Raw genomic sequence first — 16543 nt, 5'->3', positions numbered from 1 at the left:
GACGACTCACCTGATTCCTCTTCTGCTCACCTTGTCCTGCTGAGGAGGAGGACGGCGGCAGGGCCAGGATGTTGGCCCCGCCCCCTCCTCCCCCATTGGTCTGCGAGCAGACGTTGGCGTGGCGAGCCACGGCCTTCTGCTTGTAGTGGTTACTGTGCAGCTTGTACTTCATTAGCAGGATGAAGATGAAGACGAGGACGGACGCCACGATGATCCCGCCGATGATGATGATCATGGTGCCGCCCAGGAACTGCAAGGGAAGATCAGGAAGATGCACCGACTCAGTCTGGAGTACAGAATGTGTGATTCAGGAGTCCTAAAAAGTTGGTTCCTGAACTCTGGGACGAGGTTTAACACCAACATATAAGAACGACCCTAGAAGAGAAACCACACTATAGATTTAAAGGTGGAACAGGAGGGATAAGGAAGGTAGAAAATGTCCCATTGGTATGAAAGCATGTCAGAAATGGTGCAACAACACTTTAAAGTTCTTTAAAGCAGCTCTTCTAGAAAGCCCCGGGGCATGATACTGTCACTACCATGCTTTATGGTAGGTTTGGTGAGCTTGGGGTTAAAAAAACAAAACAAAACACCTGCCAAGACAGTCTGAGACCAGTCCTAAAAATATCTAAAATCAGGACCACCATCAAACCTAAACCAGTCCAACAAGTGTTCAGAACCAGTCAATACAGTCTGAAACCAGTCCTAAACCAAAACCAGTTTTAGAAACAGTCTGAAACCAGTCCTGAAACAGTCAAAACCCAGTACAGAATCAGGACCAAAACCAAACTAGTCCTGAAAAACAGTCCAAGACCCACCCAAGAAAGTGTGAAACTAGTCCTAAAGACGTCCAAAATCAAATCTAAACCAGTCCTGAAATGTTCAGAACCAGTCAGAATACAGATTGAACTAGTCAAAATATAGAAGATTTGGGACCAAAACCAAACTTAAACTAGTCAAAAAAAACTGCTCAAAATACAGTCTGAAACTGTCCTTATTCAGTCCTAAAACCAGTAGTAAACTAGTCTGAAACCAGTTACATGAAGTCTAAAACCAGCACATCAGAACCAAAATCAAACTTAAACAATTTCTAAAAATAAAGTCAGAGACCCGCCCAAGACGGTCCTAAACCAGTCACAAAAAGTCTAAAACCAGTACAAAATTGGGACCAACACCAAACCTAAACTACTCCTAAAATAGTCCAAAAATCAAACCTAAACCAACCAAAAAAAAGTTCAGAAGCAGTCAGAATACAGTCTAAAACCAGTCCTGAAAAAGTCAAACCAGCACAAATTTGAGAACAAAAACAAACCTTAACTCCTTCTAGGAAAAGTCCAAGACTCGTCTAAGACCGTGTGAAACCAGTCCTTACTCTTTCTTAAAACCAGTCGTAAACCAGTAAAAAACAAAGTAAAAAAACCAGAACAAAACCAAAACTGCTCCTGAATAAAAAGTCTCAGACCTCCCTAAAGAGCACCACAGAGCATGATACTGCCACCACCATGCTGGGTGGTCGGTTGGTGTTGTTGGGGTTAAAGGCCTCACCTTCATTCTACCAAACCTGATCATCTAAGTTGCTGTCCGTTTGTTTTTGACCCAACAGATCTGTCCAGAAGACTCCAGAGAGTCTCACCTGGTCTCGTATGGAGTGGCAGCGTCCGTACTCGGAGTCGGTACTGAAGGAAACGCAGCCGACCAGCTTGGTTCCGGTCAGAGCTGTGATGCCGTCGTCGTAAACGGCCAAAACACAGAGCTCATAATCCCTGGAAGACGCCAGGTCGCTCAGCAGGAAGTATTTATGGTTGGCTGGGATCATCCTGGAGGAGACGACCACAGAAGAAGAAACTCAGAGTTAGATTGTTCTGCTTTTAACTGAGCCATGATCCTTCATGTTTCACCTTCATTTAAGAAGTTTATTCAGTTCTAACTGACTGATGTAGCTTCAGAAGTCACATGAATGTTGGTGCATAAATGACTCAAGAATCCTCAAGAAGGAGAAAAAAAACTGTTGAATTTTTTAAAATTCTAGTTGGATTAGGTTCATTTTGTCGTTATTACTATACGATAGTGTTGTTTATTTGAACCGACAATTCAGAGCTCATGGACAGGTGAGCTGAGTTTACTGATTACTGCAGCTGACGGTCATTGAGGTCATCAGCAGGTAGAGTGAAGGTAGAGAGAGAGACATGAGAGGTGACAGACAGGGAACCAAAAAGACCGGACAAAACCCAAACAGATCAGGAAACAAGAAAGGAGGGAAAAGAGGAAGAAAGGGGGAAGAAGGACAGGGGCCAGAGCAAGATCCTGACGGTTTTGTGTCTTGTTTTTGTCATTTTGTGTCTCGTTTCATTGCTTGTGTCTCATTTTGTCATTTTGTGTCTCATGTTTGACATTTTGTGTCTCATTTTTGTCGTTTTGTGTCCCATTTTTGTCATTTTGTGTCTTGTCATTTTGTGTCTTGTTTTTGTCATTTTGTGTAGTCTTGTTGTCATATTACGTCTCATTTTGACATTTTGTGTCTCATTTCTGTCGTTTTGAGTCTCATTTTGTCATTTTGTGTCTCATTTTTGTTGTTTTGAGTCTCATTTTGTCATTTTGTGTCTCATTTTTGTTGTTTTGAGTCTCATTTTGTCATTGTGTGTCTTATTTTGTCATTGTGTGCCTTGTTTTTGTCATTTTGTGTCTCGTTTTTTTCATTTTGTGTCTCGTTTCTGTGGTTTTGTGTCTCAATTTGTCATTTTTTGTCTTGTTTTTGTTGTTTTGTGTCTCGTTTTGTCATTGTGTGTCTCATTTTGTCATTGTGTGCCTTGTTTTTTTATTTTGTGTCTCGTTTCTGTGGTTTTGTGTCTCATTTTGTCATTTTTTGTCTTGTTTTCGTCGTTTTGTGTCTTCTTGTTGTCATATTGCGTCTCGTTTTTGCTGTTTTTAAACCAGTGCAGGTCGTCACATAACTCCACTGCGGTCCTGACAGTTCCATAAGGGGGAATGCGCAGCCTTGGAGGAGGACTGGGCTCTCTGAGGGCTTTTCTCGTCTCTGACCCTGAAACTGACTGACTCCTCTGTCTTAATTCATGGATTCCTGCATGTTTTCACGTGTTTTCATCTTATAAGAGCCTGAATGATCAGAAAACATGCAGATAAATTTGATGTTTTTCTCGTCAGCAGCAGGTGAAGCCGTGAATTCCGGTTTCTGGTGTTGTTTCAACATGAAGACGTCCCTCAGATCTCTGCAGGAAGCAGAGCTGTGACTCTATTTCCTAATTTATTATTTCTCTTTTTCTGATGAATAGCTCTCTGTGGTCTGTCCGGTAAACTGCTGACACTCAGACGAACGGAGGGTTTTATTCTCTGCGTCGCTGTCACAGCTGAGAATGAAAGATGTGAAGTTTGTGTATTAACATCTCTTTTCCTCTGTGACATATTCTTTATTTCTCCTACTTCTTCTTCTTTCATCTTCCTCCAACCTTTGATTTCCAGACCGATGATTGAAACTGCAGCGTCCTCTTGTCTCTTTTCTGTCTGTATTTTCCCTCCACTTCAGTTTTCTACTTCAACTCCAATCTCCTGTGAGGCTGGAAAACTCGGCATTGGAAATGTGAACCAGATCAGGGAACAGTGTTTGTTCTGCTGCTGCATCTTTATTTATGGTGAGATTAACGACGACACACATCAACACCGGGAGCAGCCGAGATAAAACGGAGGCTCTGTGGCAGCTCAGAATGGAAAACTAGAAAAATACAGTTTGTAAAAACCAGACAGATTGGTTCCAGCTGAAACTCTGTCCACAGGATGCCTCAATTTCTTGCATCCCATTCATTACTCAGTCAAGGAATGCATACAGTACGTCTGTCTGTGTGCAAGATTAGTCAGTCACAAAAATAAGGCACCAAATGACAAAAATGAGACACAAAACGACAAAAATGAGACACAAAACGACAAAAATGAGACACAAAATGACAAAAATGGGACACAAAATGATAAACAAGACACAAAATTTCAAAATGAGACACAAAACAACAAAAATGAGACACAAAATGACAAAAACAAGATGAAAAATGACAAAAATGAGACACAAAATGACAAAAATGAGATGAAAAATGACAAAAACGAGACACAAAATGACAAAAATGAGACACAAAATGACAAAAATGAGATGAAAAATGACAAAACGAGACACAAAATAATAAACGAGACACAAAATGACAAAAACGAGACACAAAATAACAAAAATGAGACACAAAATGATAAACGAGACACAAAACGACGAAAATGAGACATAAAACGACAAAATGAGACACAAAATGACAAAAACGAGACACAAAACGACAAAATGAGACACAAAATGACAGAAATGAGAGACAAAACAACAAAAATGAGACACAAAACGACAAAAATGAGACACAAAATGACAAAAATGGGACACAAAATGATAAACGAGACACAAAATTTCAAAATGAGACAAAACAACAAAAATGAGACACAAAATGACAAAAACGAGATGAAAAATGACAAAAACGAGACACAAAATGACAAAAACGAGACACAAAATGACAAAAATGAGACACAAAATGACAAAAATGAGATGAAAAATGACAAAACGAGACACAAAATAATAAACGAGACACAAAATGACAAAAACGAGACACAAAATAACAAAAACAAGACATAAAATGACAAAAATGAGTTAAAAAATGTTAAAAACAAGACAGAAAATGAGAAAAACGAGACACAGAAAGACAAAAACAAGATAAAAATGGTAAAAACAAGACAGAAAATGAGAAAAATGAGACAAAATGGCAATAACAAGACACAAAATGACACAAACAAGATATAAAATGGTAAAAACAAGACAGAAAATGACAAAAACCTTATTAACGGGTTCTGCTAACATGTTATAGGACACGTTCCCTAAATAATAATAATTATGTCAAATATTAAGTTGATTAAAAAAATGTTCCCACAATTACAAGAGACATCAATGAAAAAATAAAACCATAAAAAGGAGATTTAAATTTCATTTGAAGTGTTTTATTATCCAGTTTGGTCATCGGGGGGCAGGACAAGAGGTCATGTCATTTTAGGGGGAACTCCAGTCTTATTTGGTGTTTAAAAAAATATTTCCAAACATTCTTTTCTCCTTGTTTTTTTTAGATGTGGTGTCGGGACAAGAACATTTACTGCATTACTGAACACTGAACTACTGAACAACTACTGCATGTTTTAGGTGCATTTCTGCTGTAATTTGCTAAAAGAGACACATTCTGCTGTTGAACTTTATCACAGGAATTCAACTTTTACCTTTTAAACTCCCCAGCAGAGCTGCAGCCGCTGCAGTCTAAAAATCAGAGCAGGATTTTAACCACTCACCACCCTGAAGAGCCTGCAGAGATTCCTTCGACTAATGTGAGAGCAGAGAGCGGCTAAAAAAAGGAAAGAGAACAAAGACGGAGGGAGGAGATGCTATCGATGGAATGATAATTGAGCAGAGGAACGTGGACATTTGTTCTGCTGCACAAACACACAGAAAATACGACCTTTTTATGAATCCCTGAGGGGGGATCGTGTTGCTACGGCAGCCAGGAGACAGAACCACTCTAATAGCAGGAGAATTAAATAAAAGATGCAGCTGGACGCTTCACAGAGCTCAGAAGAGTCCTGTTGGTGTTTAAGTTTGTGTTTTACAATGTAGGAAGTCCCTGAGAAAATGAATCCATCGAGAATAAATAGAAACTCTGCAACTTTTCAGCCTGAGATGGAAATATAAAGCAGGTTTCTGAACTGACAGCTGGCAATTTGATGTAAAGCACGGTGGAGGCAGCATCATGATGTGAAGCACGGTGGAGGCAGCATCATGATGTGAAGCACGGTGGAGGCAGCATCATGATGAAGCATGGTGGAGGCAGCATCATGATGTGAAGCACGGTGGAGGCAGCATCATGATGTGAAGCACGGTGGAGGCAGTATCATGATGAAGCATGGTGGAGGCAGCATCATGATGTGAAGCACGGTGGAGGCAGCATCATGATGTGAAGCATGGTGGAGGCAGCATCATGACGTGAAGCATGGTGGAGGCAGCATCATGATGTGAAGCACGGTGGAGGCAGCATCATGATGTGAAGCATGGTGGAGGCAGCATCATGATGTGAAGCATGGTGGAGGCAGCATCATGATGAAGCATGGTGGAGGCAGCATCATGATGTGAAGCACGGTGGAGGCAGCATCATGATGTGAAGCATGGTGGAGGCAGCATCATGACGTGAAGCATGGTGGAGGCAGCATCATGATGTGAAGCACGGTGGAGGCAGCATCATGATGAAGCATGGTGGTGGCAGCATCATGATGAAGCATGGTGGTGGCAGCATCATGATGTGAAGCACGGTGGTGGCAGCATCATGATGAAGCACGGTGGTGGCAGCATCATGATGTGAAGCACGGTGGAGGCAGCATCATCATGTGAAGCACGGTGGAGGCAGCATCATGATGAAGCATGGTGGAGGCAGCATCATGATGTGAAGCACGGTGGAGGCAGCATCATGATGTGAAGCACGGTGGAGGCAGCATCATGACGTGAAGCACGGTGGAGGCAGCATCATGATGAAGCACGGTGGTGGCAGCATCATGATGTGAAGCACGGTGGAGGCAGCATCATGATGAAGCATGGTGGAGGCAGCATCATGATGTGAAGCACGGTGGAGGCAGCATCATGACGTGAAGCACGGTGGAGGCAGCATCATGATGAAGCACGGTGGAGGCAGCATCATCATGTGAAGCACGGTGGAGGCAGCATCATGACGTGAAGCACGGTGGAGGCAGCATCATGACATGAAGCACGGTGGAGGCAGCATCATGATGTGAAGCATGGTGGAGGCAGCATCATGATGTGAAGCACGGTGGAGGCAGCATCATGATGAAGCATGGTGGAGGCAGCATCATGATGAAGCATGGTGGTGGCAATTTTTCCGTTTTGTATTTTAAGTTTGTTATTTTGTGTCTCATTTATGTCGCTTTGTGTCTTGTTTTTGTTGTTTTGTTTCTCATTTTAGTCATTCTGTGTCTTGTTTTTGTCATTTTCTGTCTTATTGTAGTCATTTTATGTCTCGTTTTTTGTGTCTGCTACTGTTTTGTCTCCTTCGTGTTGCTTTGTGTCTGGATTGTGTCAACTTTACGTCATTTGTTTTGTTCCTCATTTCTGTTGTTTTACGCTTTATTTGTGTTGCTTTGTGTCTCGTTTGTGTCATTTTGTGCCTAATTTTGTGTCATTTTGCGTCTCACCCGTCATGTTGTGTCTTATTTTGCTTGGTTTGTGTCTCACTTGTGTCATTTTGTCTCATTTTCCCTTTAGTTTTTATTTTTATGTTGAATTCCCGCTTTCTTGCTTGCGTTTTGCTGCTTTTACTAATAAAAAAAGAGAATATATCATCAAACACCGTCCTACTGTGAATTTTTATGTATAAATGCAGCGTTTTAAAGCCCCAGGTGGTTTTAAACTCCCTCCTCATGGTTTTCTTTCCATTTAAAGGCTAACACAGCTTCAGACCAGCTGCTTTTATGATTGTGGTCACGGAAACGGCATGGAGAGGTGTCTCCATTTGTATTTCTGTCCAGATGTGTGTGTCCTTTATCTGCTGGAGGTCCATTTATTGCGCTGGTGTCAGCTGTTGCCGGGTTCCTTCTATTTATCAGCAGCAGAAGGGTGGAATTAGAAACCCTGGAGGACCTGCAGGCCTTTCACAGCTTCAGGGTGACGGAGATAAAGCGTCGGTGTTCAGAGGTCAGTTCTGGTGTTCTCTTCTAGAGGTGTTTTCATTCTAGATATGGACGGTTCTCTGCTAATGCTAACGCTAACGCTTCAACAAACAAATGCAGCCGCTGTCATCACCGTCGGCCTCAATGTGAAAGTTTGCATCTCATCTTTGTTGTTTTGTCTCATTTGTGTCATTTAGTCTATTTTTTTGTCATTTTGTGTCTCATTTGTGATGTTGTGTTTTGTGTTTTTGTTGTTTTGTGTCTCATTTTTGTTGTTTTGTTTCTAGTTTTTGTTGTTTTGTTTCCAGTTTTTGTGTCTCTTTTCTTGTTTGTAGTTTTTGTTGTGCTGTCTGATTTTGTTGTTTTATTTCTGGTATTTGTTATTTTGCTTCTCATTTTTTTGTTTGTTCTCATTTTTGTTGTTTTTTCTCACTTTTGTTTTGGTGTTTCCAGTTTTTGTTTTATCGTTTCTACTTTTTGTTTTGTGTCTCATTGTTGTACTGATTTTTGTTATTTTTTTCTGTTTTTGGTGTTTTGCATCTGATTTTTGTTCTCTTTTTTTGACTAGTTTTTGTTGTTTTGTCTTTTGTTTGTGCCATTTTGTGTCTCGTGTGTGTTGTAGAGGGGAAAACTCTGACTGTTGTTGGTGTTGATGCACCAAACAGCAGCTCAGAATACTCGACCTTCTTGGAGTCTCTGGGTGGTTCCTGGAAGGGGTTCCACCCGGGGACTCCATAGTTCTCCTGGAGGACTTCAATGTTCATGTGGGCACCGATGGAGAAACCTGGAGGAGGTGACTGAGAGGAACTGCCTGCCCGATCTGATTTGCTACTGGACTTCTGTTCTAGTCATAGATTATCCATAACAAACACCATGTTGGAGCAGAAGGTTCTCTTAAGTACACCTGGTACCAGAGCGCCTTAGGACAAAGATAGGTGAAATAGGAAGTTCTGGCAAACTGTTCGATGCCTCAGGAAGGGGAGGCAGGGATTTGCTCAGGCTGTATACAGTCGAGTGGAGAACTGCTGACCCGTTCTGGGGATAGTGTCGGATGGTGGAAAGAGCACTTTGAGGAACTCCTAATTCCATAAACACGCCCTCTGTGAGGGAGGCAGAACCTGAAGACTTGGAGGAAACTTCGTCCACATCCATGGCAGAAGTTGCCGAGGTAGTTAACCCTTTGATGCATAAAATGGTTAAAAAATGACACATTTTGTGCATCAAATCTTTATCTCCTGACCCACACTGCACATCAAAGAGTTAAGAAGCTCCTCGGTTGGAAGGTGCCAGGTGTGGAAGAGATCCGCCCTGAGATGCTGAAGGCTCTGGACATTGTTGGACTGTCCTGGTTGACATGTCTCTTTAATGTTGCATGAGCTTCGAGTATGGTAGCTGTGGAGTGGCAGATCGGGGTGGTGGTTCCCATCTTCAAAAAGGAGGACCAGAGAGTGTGTTCCGACTACAGGGGTATCACACTTCTCCAGCACCCTAGTTTCCTCTAGGGTGCCGGAGAAGTGTGATAAGAGAGGCTCCACCCGACTGTCAAACCTCGGATTCAGGAGGAACAATGCAGATTCCATCCTGATTGTTGTACAGTGGACCAGATCTTTACCCTGCAGAGCTGCTGAGGAGGTCATGGAAGTTAGACCTGCCAGTCTACATGTGCTTTGAGGATTTGGAGAAGGTCTACGACCGTGTCCCCTGAGGGTCTCTGTGGGGGTACTGAAGGAGAACAGGGTACCAAACTCTCTGATACAAGACATTCAGTCCCTGAACAACCAAAGTGAGAGCTGTATCCACAGACTCAGCCCAAAGTCAGACTGGTTTCCAGTGGGTGTTGGACTCCTCCAGGGCTGTCCTGGTCTCTGATCCTGTTTGTGGTCTTCATGGATCTCAAGGTTCAGTCAGGGTGAGGAGGGTGTCTGGTTTGGAGACCTCAGGATCTCTGCTTTTTGTAGTTGATGTGGTTCTGTTGGTTCCTCAGACCTTCAGCAGCACTGGAGCGGTTTGCAGGTCAGTGTGAAGTGGTGGAGATGAAGATCAGAACCTCCAAGTCTGAGACCATGGTTCTCTGATGGAAGCCAGTGGATTGGTCCCTCTGGGTTGGAGGGAGTTGTTTCCCCAAGAGAATGAGTTCAAGTATCTCAGGATCTTGTTCACTAGTGATGGAAAATGGAGCTAGAGATGAACAGGAGGATTGGTGCAGCATCAGCAGTAATGAAGGCGTTGTACTGAACCATCGTGGTCAAGAGGGAGCTGAGCCTGAAGGAGAAGATCTCAGTTTACCATCCATCTACGTTCCAACTCTCACCTATGGTCATGAGCTCTGGGTAGAGACCCAAAGAATGAGATCATGGATACAAGCATCTGAAATGAGCTTCCTCTGTAGGGAGTCTGAGCTCAGCCTTAGAGATAGGAGGAGAAGATCCGACATCTGGAGGGAGCTCAGAGTAGAGCTGCTGATCCTTCACCTCTGAAGGAACCAGTGGAGGTGGTTTGGACATCTGATTCAGATCCTCCAGGGAGACTTCCTTTGGAGGTTTTCTGAACACGTCCTCCTGGGAGGAGACCACGGGGTAGACCCAGAACCCTCTGGAGGGATTATGTATCTCATCTGGGAATGCCTCGGGCCTCCAGGAAGAGCTGGAAAGTGTTGCTGGTAGGAGGAACATCTGGAACGACCTGGATCATCTGATGCCTCCAATACCCGACCCCGATAAGAGGAAGAAGATGGATGGATGGATGGATGTTTGTTGCTTTACGACTCATTCTTGTTGCTTTGTGTCTCTTTGGGACAGCTTTGTCTTCTTTCGGTCATTTTGTGTCTCGTTTCTGTTGTTTTGGGTCTTGTTTTGTCTTTCATTCATGTTGTATCTTCTCAGTTTTGTGTCTCATTTCTGTTGTTTCATGTGTTTTTTGTTCAGTTTTGTGTCCTTTGTATCTCTCTTTGTCTCTGGCTTTTGATGCTTTCTGCTGTATTTTTATCGCTTGCTGTCGTTTATGTTGTGTTATATTGTACTTTTGTTCAGATCAGCACCTCCCGGTAGTTCTGATGATGAACTGACAATAAATTCCAGTTTTCCTGCGGCTGTTTTACTGTTTTTAATAATGAAATCAGAGACTACTGCACTCAAACACCCCGCTTTGTCCTTTTGTGTGCCCTTCTGTATAACTGCAGTGTTTTAAAGCTGTGACTTAGATTAAATGAAGATCTGCTGCTGGACTTACAGTCAAGGTTACCGTCAGACTTTACGTTGCTCCAGGCGGAGAACCAGTTAGAATCCTACATAATGAAAACCACTTTAAATCTGAATAATGTAGTTTGGAGAGAATCAGGACCTGGAGGTTTCCTCTTTGTCAGCCCGGTGAATAATTCAGCAGCACAAACCCAACCTGGATTATTTATCCAACACGGTTACGGCTCGCTTTAACCGCTCCGTGTTTGAAAGCTTCATTATTAAACGGTGAGAATCTGAATCTGTCTCTGCAAACAGCTGCAGGAATCTTTGCTTCTCCTCAGAGGTTTAAACTGTATTAAACTGTTTAACCGTCAAACAAGATGCAGTCACACTTTCATCACTCAAATATCTGCGAAATACTGATATTTTTTAGCTAAATTAAGTGCAGTGCACACATTTTAAAAGACTTAATTATCATTTATGAAAATACAGATTTAAAGCGTCTATTTCTTGCCTCCACTAAATATTTTCTGTACTTTAACAAAACAGAAAAATCATCAAATTATTCATCATTTTCTGTTAATATGCATAGTTTTTTTTCAAATAACACCAGAATATACATAAAATAAATTAATTACTAATTTAAATATAGTAAAAAAAAATGTTTGTTTTTTAACCATTAACATGAAAATTCAAACTTTTTTCAGGTGATTTTGCAAGAAATTTCTGTAATTTGAAAAAAAGGAGAACATTTTATTTAAGTACAGTAAAAAGGGTTAGTACAATGCAACTACACACACACACACACACACACACACACACACACACACACACACACACATATGTACACCCTCTGTCAAAAGTTTTGAGACGAGTTCTAATTTATTTGAATGAGAAAGTGTCTCAAAACTTCTGACAGGAAGTGTATATGTATATGTATGTAGTACCACTGGCCGCCACTAGGTGCTGCCTCTATAACCATCTGGCTCCCATTGACTCCCATCATTAAAAACTCAATCAATAATTTTTTCCAGGAGTCCTGATGATTTGTTCTGTCTGGTTCCCTCCTTCTGATCAGAGTTCTGTTCTTCCAGCTGATAATTATTTTATCATTAAATAGAAATTAGACTTTAAAAACTGGGATGTTTAGAAAAGCTGAAAACAACGACTCGAACTCTACCCGGGAAAATCATTAAAATAATCTGTATTTTGAATTACTTCCCATTTTTCACTGCTTATTGTACACAATTCTTCTTTCAAATGAAGGTAAATATGTGTAAAATAATGTTTTTGCTGTTTTTGATTCAGATTTCAGGACCGACCGCTGATATTTTCATTCTCAGACGTGAAAATCCGTGTTGAGCTTCTGTTTTTAGATTTCCTCGACAGTAAAATCTTCTGATGCGGTTCTAGAAGCTGGACGGAGGTTTTTCTGAGCCGGAGGGACCCGACGACATTCAGCTGAAGGAGAGGAAAGATGAAAAGATGAAGAGACCGAGGATGGAGAAGGAAGAAATGACTTTAGAGTGACTTTGAGGAAACCTGAAGCCTCGTTGCTCAGCACAATCTGATCTCATTTCCTCCCTTCATCCTTCCACACTAAAACTAAAACGGTAAAAAAAAAAACGTAGAAAAAACTGTGAAATCTGGCAGCAGAAAAAATTAAAGCCAGCTGAATAATATCACATTAAATAAATGTTTAAAAAATGTTAAATAACATCTTCAGGTGATTTAATAAATGCTCGTTTTACAGATTGTAAGAGAACTATTTATTTTTTGTAAAAGTTCTGGCCTGCTTGTTTATTTTTATTAATATATTCTTTTTTTACAGTTAACATTAACTAAATTTCATTAAAATAAACTTAATCTAAATTTATATATTTACCATTTCTCAATCCTTCTTTAATAAATAAACATTTAAATAATGTATTTTTACACCTTTTCTGTCATTTTCATGTCTGTTATTTGAAGCAAAACAGGGAAAATCTGTAAAATGTGCGTTCTACCTTCAATACATCACACTACAGGAACATTATAAAATGTTCTGTCATCACATCTGGAGGACATTTATTGAAGGTTGGTTTGAGAACGTTCCTCCGTTGAACGATAGAACATCCTCTGATTGTTTGGAGGACGGTTATTCTCACTAGAACATTATTTGAAAGCAGAAACATTCTTAAAACGTTCTTTGAACATCAGACTCGAACTTTAAAACATCATTAGAACTTGTGGGTAACGTTATCCGACGTGGGAACGTTCCCTGCCAGATGTAACGTCCAGTTCTTCCCTGCCTGTGGACCGGATGGAGCTGTTTTCATTTCTAACGTTCTGCTGCAGCAGCTCCGGGTTCTCTGGGAACAACAGCTGCACTTATTTTATTTTACCGCCCTGAACTCTGGTTTCCAAACTGTTGACCTTCAGAAGAGAAGAGAAGCTGCATGACGGCGCCTCAGACTGCCTCAGAGGACGGAACGTTAGCGCAGGAACCAAGAACCGACGGTGAAACTGCAGAAAATACACAGAAACAAACACCTGTGCAGCTCAGGTACCCAACAAGAGGAAACAGGAAGTAAAACCAAGTCCTTCCTGTTTCACTAAATGACTAATCTGGGTCGCCTAAGATTAAAGGAAATTAAACCTAAATGAGTTTTTCCTTTTATGATTCTCTTTAACAGTTTATTAGCTGATTATATTTAGATTTAAAAAGCATTTAATCGCTGATTGATGACACTTCTGTTGCTCATTTAGTCGAGTTTATGATTCTGCAGCTGCAAAAAAAACCTCATTTTTAATCTCTGAAGTACATATTTGGGACAATAGACTCAGAACAGCGTCAAAAGATGATTTAAGATTATTTTAAAGTAACAAATCTGTCAAAAAGTTGTATGAAGAAAGCAGGAAACAGCTCGTTGTAAAGAATATATAGCTCATGGAGGAGGTTGGGGTAGATGGATGGACCAATGAAATGCAAGATAAACATCATTTTCTCTAATTATGACTGTGATTTTTGTGTATTGTGGTCTGTTCGTGTAATTTATTTTCCATTTTGCTACTTTAGTTGCATGAAAAAGCAAGAAATAGTTAATTTTTGATGTACAATATGGAAACTGGCTCAGGGAGGAGATCAGTGGATGGATGGGTCAGTAATACATCTGACTAATTTCAGGGTAATTTTCTTAAATTACAACTATCATTTCCCCTAATCTTAACTGTGTGGTTATTAGATTATGTTCTTCCAATTAAAATTTTCAACAGACGCCTAATTATTCAAACGACTTCATAAACTTTTTCTTCTTCTTCCTCTAAAATGCGTTACTAGGGTTCGGCCATCGATGGAGGTGGTTAAATTAAAACCCTTGCCACATCTTCTACTGTCTGCTTATCGATGGAAAAATGAGGTGGAAGTTTAATTTAACCTCTGACGTTGTTGTTTTTCACCGAAACCCAACAAAATCAGACCACAAAATGGCTTCATTCGGCTGATAAAAGATGCTTTGCTGTCCCATTAGGACTCAGTCGGTGCATTCCAGGACGTTTCGTTTCTGTTCACCGGTCAATAAAAAATAAAACGACCACATCACCTCCATGGAGCGCCGTATAAAACATCCAGAGTGCTGTGGCCAGAAAACGGTGATTTACTCTGAGGTTAAAACGGGAATTAAGGCGGTGGATGTTTCAAACCGTCATCTGTCGCCCTCCAAGCGCTCCGTAATAACACTCCATTATGCATCCTGGATGGGGTTGCTAGGCGACGGCTGAGTGGCCGGTCGGAGTGACGCTAGAGCCTCAAAAACTCTCTGAAATCCACATCTGGAGGTTAGCAGCTAAACAATTGATCAAAAACTCTGCAAAATCCAGAGGGTCCAACATGAGGCCCGTGGGCCAAAAGCGGTCCTCCAGAAGGTCCAACATGAGGCCCGTGGTCCAAAAGCGGTCCTCCAGAGGGTCCAACATGAGGCCCGTGGGCCAAAAGCGGTCCTCCAGAGGGTCCAACATGAGGCCCGTGGGCCAAAAGCGGTCCTCCAGAGGGTCCGACATGAGGCCCGTGGTCCAAAAGCGGTCCTCCAGAGGGTCCAACATGAGGCCCGTGGTCCAAAAGCGGTCCTCCAGAAGGTCCAACATGAGGCCCGTGGACCAAAAGCGGTCCTCCAGAGGGTCCAACATGAGGCCCGTGGTCCAAAAGCGGTCCTCCAGAGGGTCCAACATGAGGCCCGTGGTCCAAAAGCGGTCCTCCAGAGGGTCCAACATGAGGCCCGTGGTCCAAAAGCGGTCCTCCAGAGGGTCCAACATGAGGCCCGTGGTCCAAAAGCGGTCCTCCAGAGGGTCCAACATGAGGCCCGTGGTCCAAAAGCGGTCCTCCAGAGGGTCCAACATGAGGCCCGTGGGCCAAAAGCGGTCCTCCAGAGGGTCCAATATGAGGCCCGTGGTCCAAAAGCGGTCCTCCAGAGGGTCCAACGTGAGGCCCGTGGGCCAAAAGCGGTCCTCCAGAGGGTCCAACGTGAGGCCCGTGGTCCAAAAGCGGTCCTCCAGAGGGTCCAACGTGAGGCCCGTGGTCCAAAAGCGGTCCTCCAGAGGGTCCAACGTGAGGCCCGTGGTCCAAAAGCGGTCCTCCAGAGGGTCCAACGTGAGGCCCGTGGACCAAAAGCGGTCCTCCAGAGGGTCCAACATGAGGCCCGTGGTCCAAAAGCGGTCCTCCAGAGGGTCCAACATGAGGCCCGTGGTCCAAAAGTGGTCCTCCAGAGGGTCCAACATGAGGCCCGTGGTCCAAAAGTGGTCCTCCAGAGGGTCCAATCCGGCCCTCAAAGTGTAAAAATTACAGAGAAGACATTAACTGTAGATTGTAGATTAGTGAAACTATAAATTTAAATCATTTCTAGACCATGACAAGTTGTTTGGATCATAAAGTAAAATACTAGATTGTTCTTTGTTCCTTTGTTGTTTCTTGCTTTTGTAATTTTTTCTTTCATTTTTGTCCTTTTGTGTCTTTTTTGTGTCATTTATTTTTTGTCACTTCGTATCTTTTTGTCTCTTTTGTTTGACTTTTTGTTGTTTATGTCATTTTTTGTCATTTTGTTTCTCATTCTTGTTCTTTTGTGTCTGATTTTGTAATATTTTGGGATGTTTTTGTTGTTTTTTTGTTTGACTTTTGTCGTTTGTCTCATTTTTTGTCATTTTGTGTTTCCTTTTTGTCTCGCTTCTGTTTTTTGTTAATTTTTTAAAAAATTGTTTGTCATTTTTTCTCATTTTTGCTCTTTTGTGTCTGATTTTGTCATATTTTGTGATTTTTTTGTCTTTTTTGTCTGACTTTTGTCCTTCGTCTCATTTTTTGTCATTTTGTTTTTCATTTTTGTCGTTTTGTGTTTTCTTTTTGTTTCGCTTCTGTTTTATGTTAATTTTTTAAAATTGTTTTGTGTCTCATTTTGTAATACTTTTTGTTTTTTTGTCTTTTTTGTCTGCTTTTGTCGTTTATCTCATGTTTATGTCATTTTGCTTCTTGTTTTTTGTCGTTTTGTGTTTCCTTTTTGTCTCTCTTGTGTTTTTTGCCCATTGTTTTGTTGTTTTGTGTCTCATTTCTGTCATTTGTTAATATTTTGCCTTGTTTTGTTTGTCTCATGTTT

At 41.6% G+C, this 16543-nt stretch overlaps 1 protein-coding gene across 3 annotated transcripts in view; it reads right to left on the bottom strand.

Annotated features, from left to right (window-relative positions):
• si:cabz01090165.1 (uncharacterized protein LOC100333421 homolog) overlaps positions 1–16543 on the bottom strand; it is a 276030-nt gene that overhangs the window by 24739 nt on the left and 234748 nt on the right. For 2 of the 3 annotated variants that reach the window (XM_051958378.1, XM_051958379.1), the window contains exons 12-13: positions 1634–1817; positions 31–250 (exon numbers count right to left, since the gene is read on the bottom strand). In XM_051958378.1, coding sequence (XP_051814338.1) covers positions 31–250; positions 1634–1817 — 404 coding nt within the window. Of the gene's footprint in view, positions 1–30; positions 251–1633; positions 1818–2582; positions 15724–16543 lie in introns of those variants that run through there. The other variant, XM_051958377.1, reaches the window with a different exon arrangement.

This window comes from Acanthochromis polyacanthus, chromosome 13 (assembly GCF_021347895.1).
Source record: "Acanthochromis polyacanthus isolate Apoly-LR-REF ecotype Palm Island chromosome 13, KAUST_Apoly_ChrSc, whole genome shotgun sequence".
Lineage (NCBI taxonomy): Eukaryota > Metazoa > Chordata > Actinopteri > Pomacentridae > Acanthochromis > Acanthochromis polyacanthus.
This window is presented reverse-complemented; position numbering and strand designations above follow the sequence as displayed.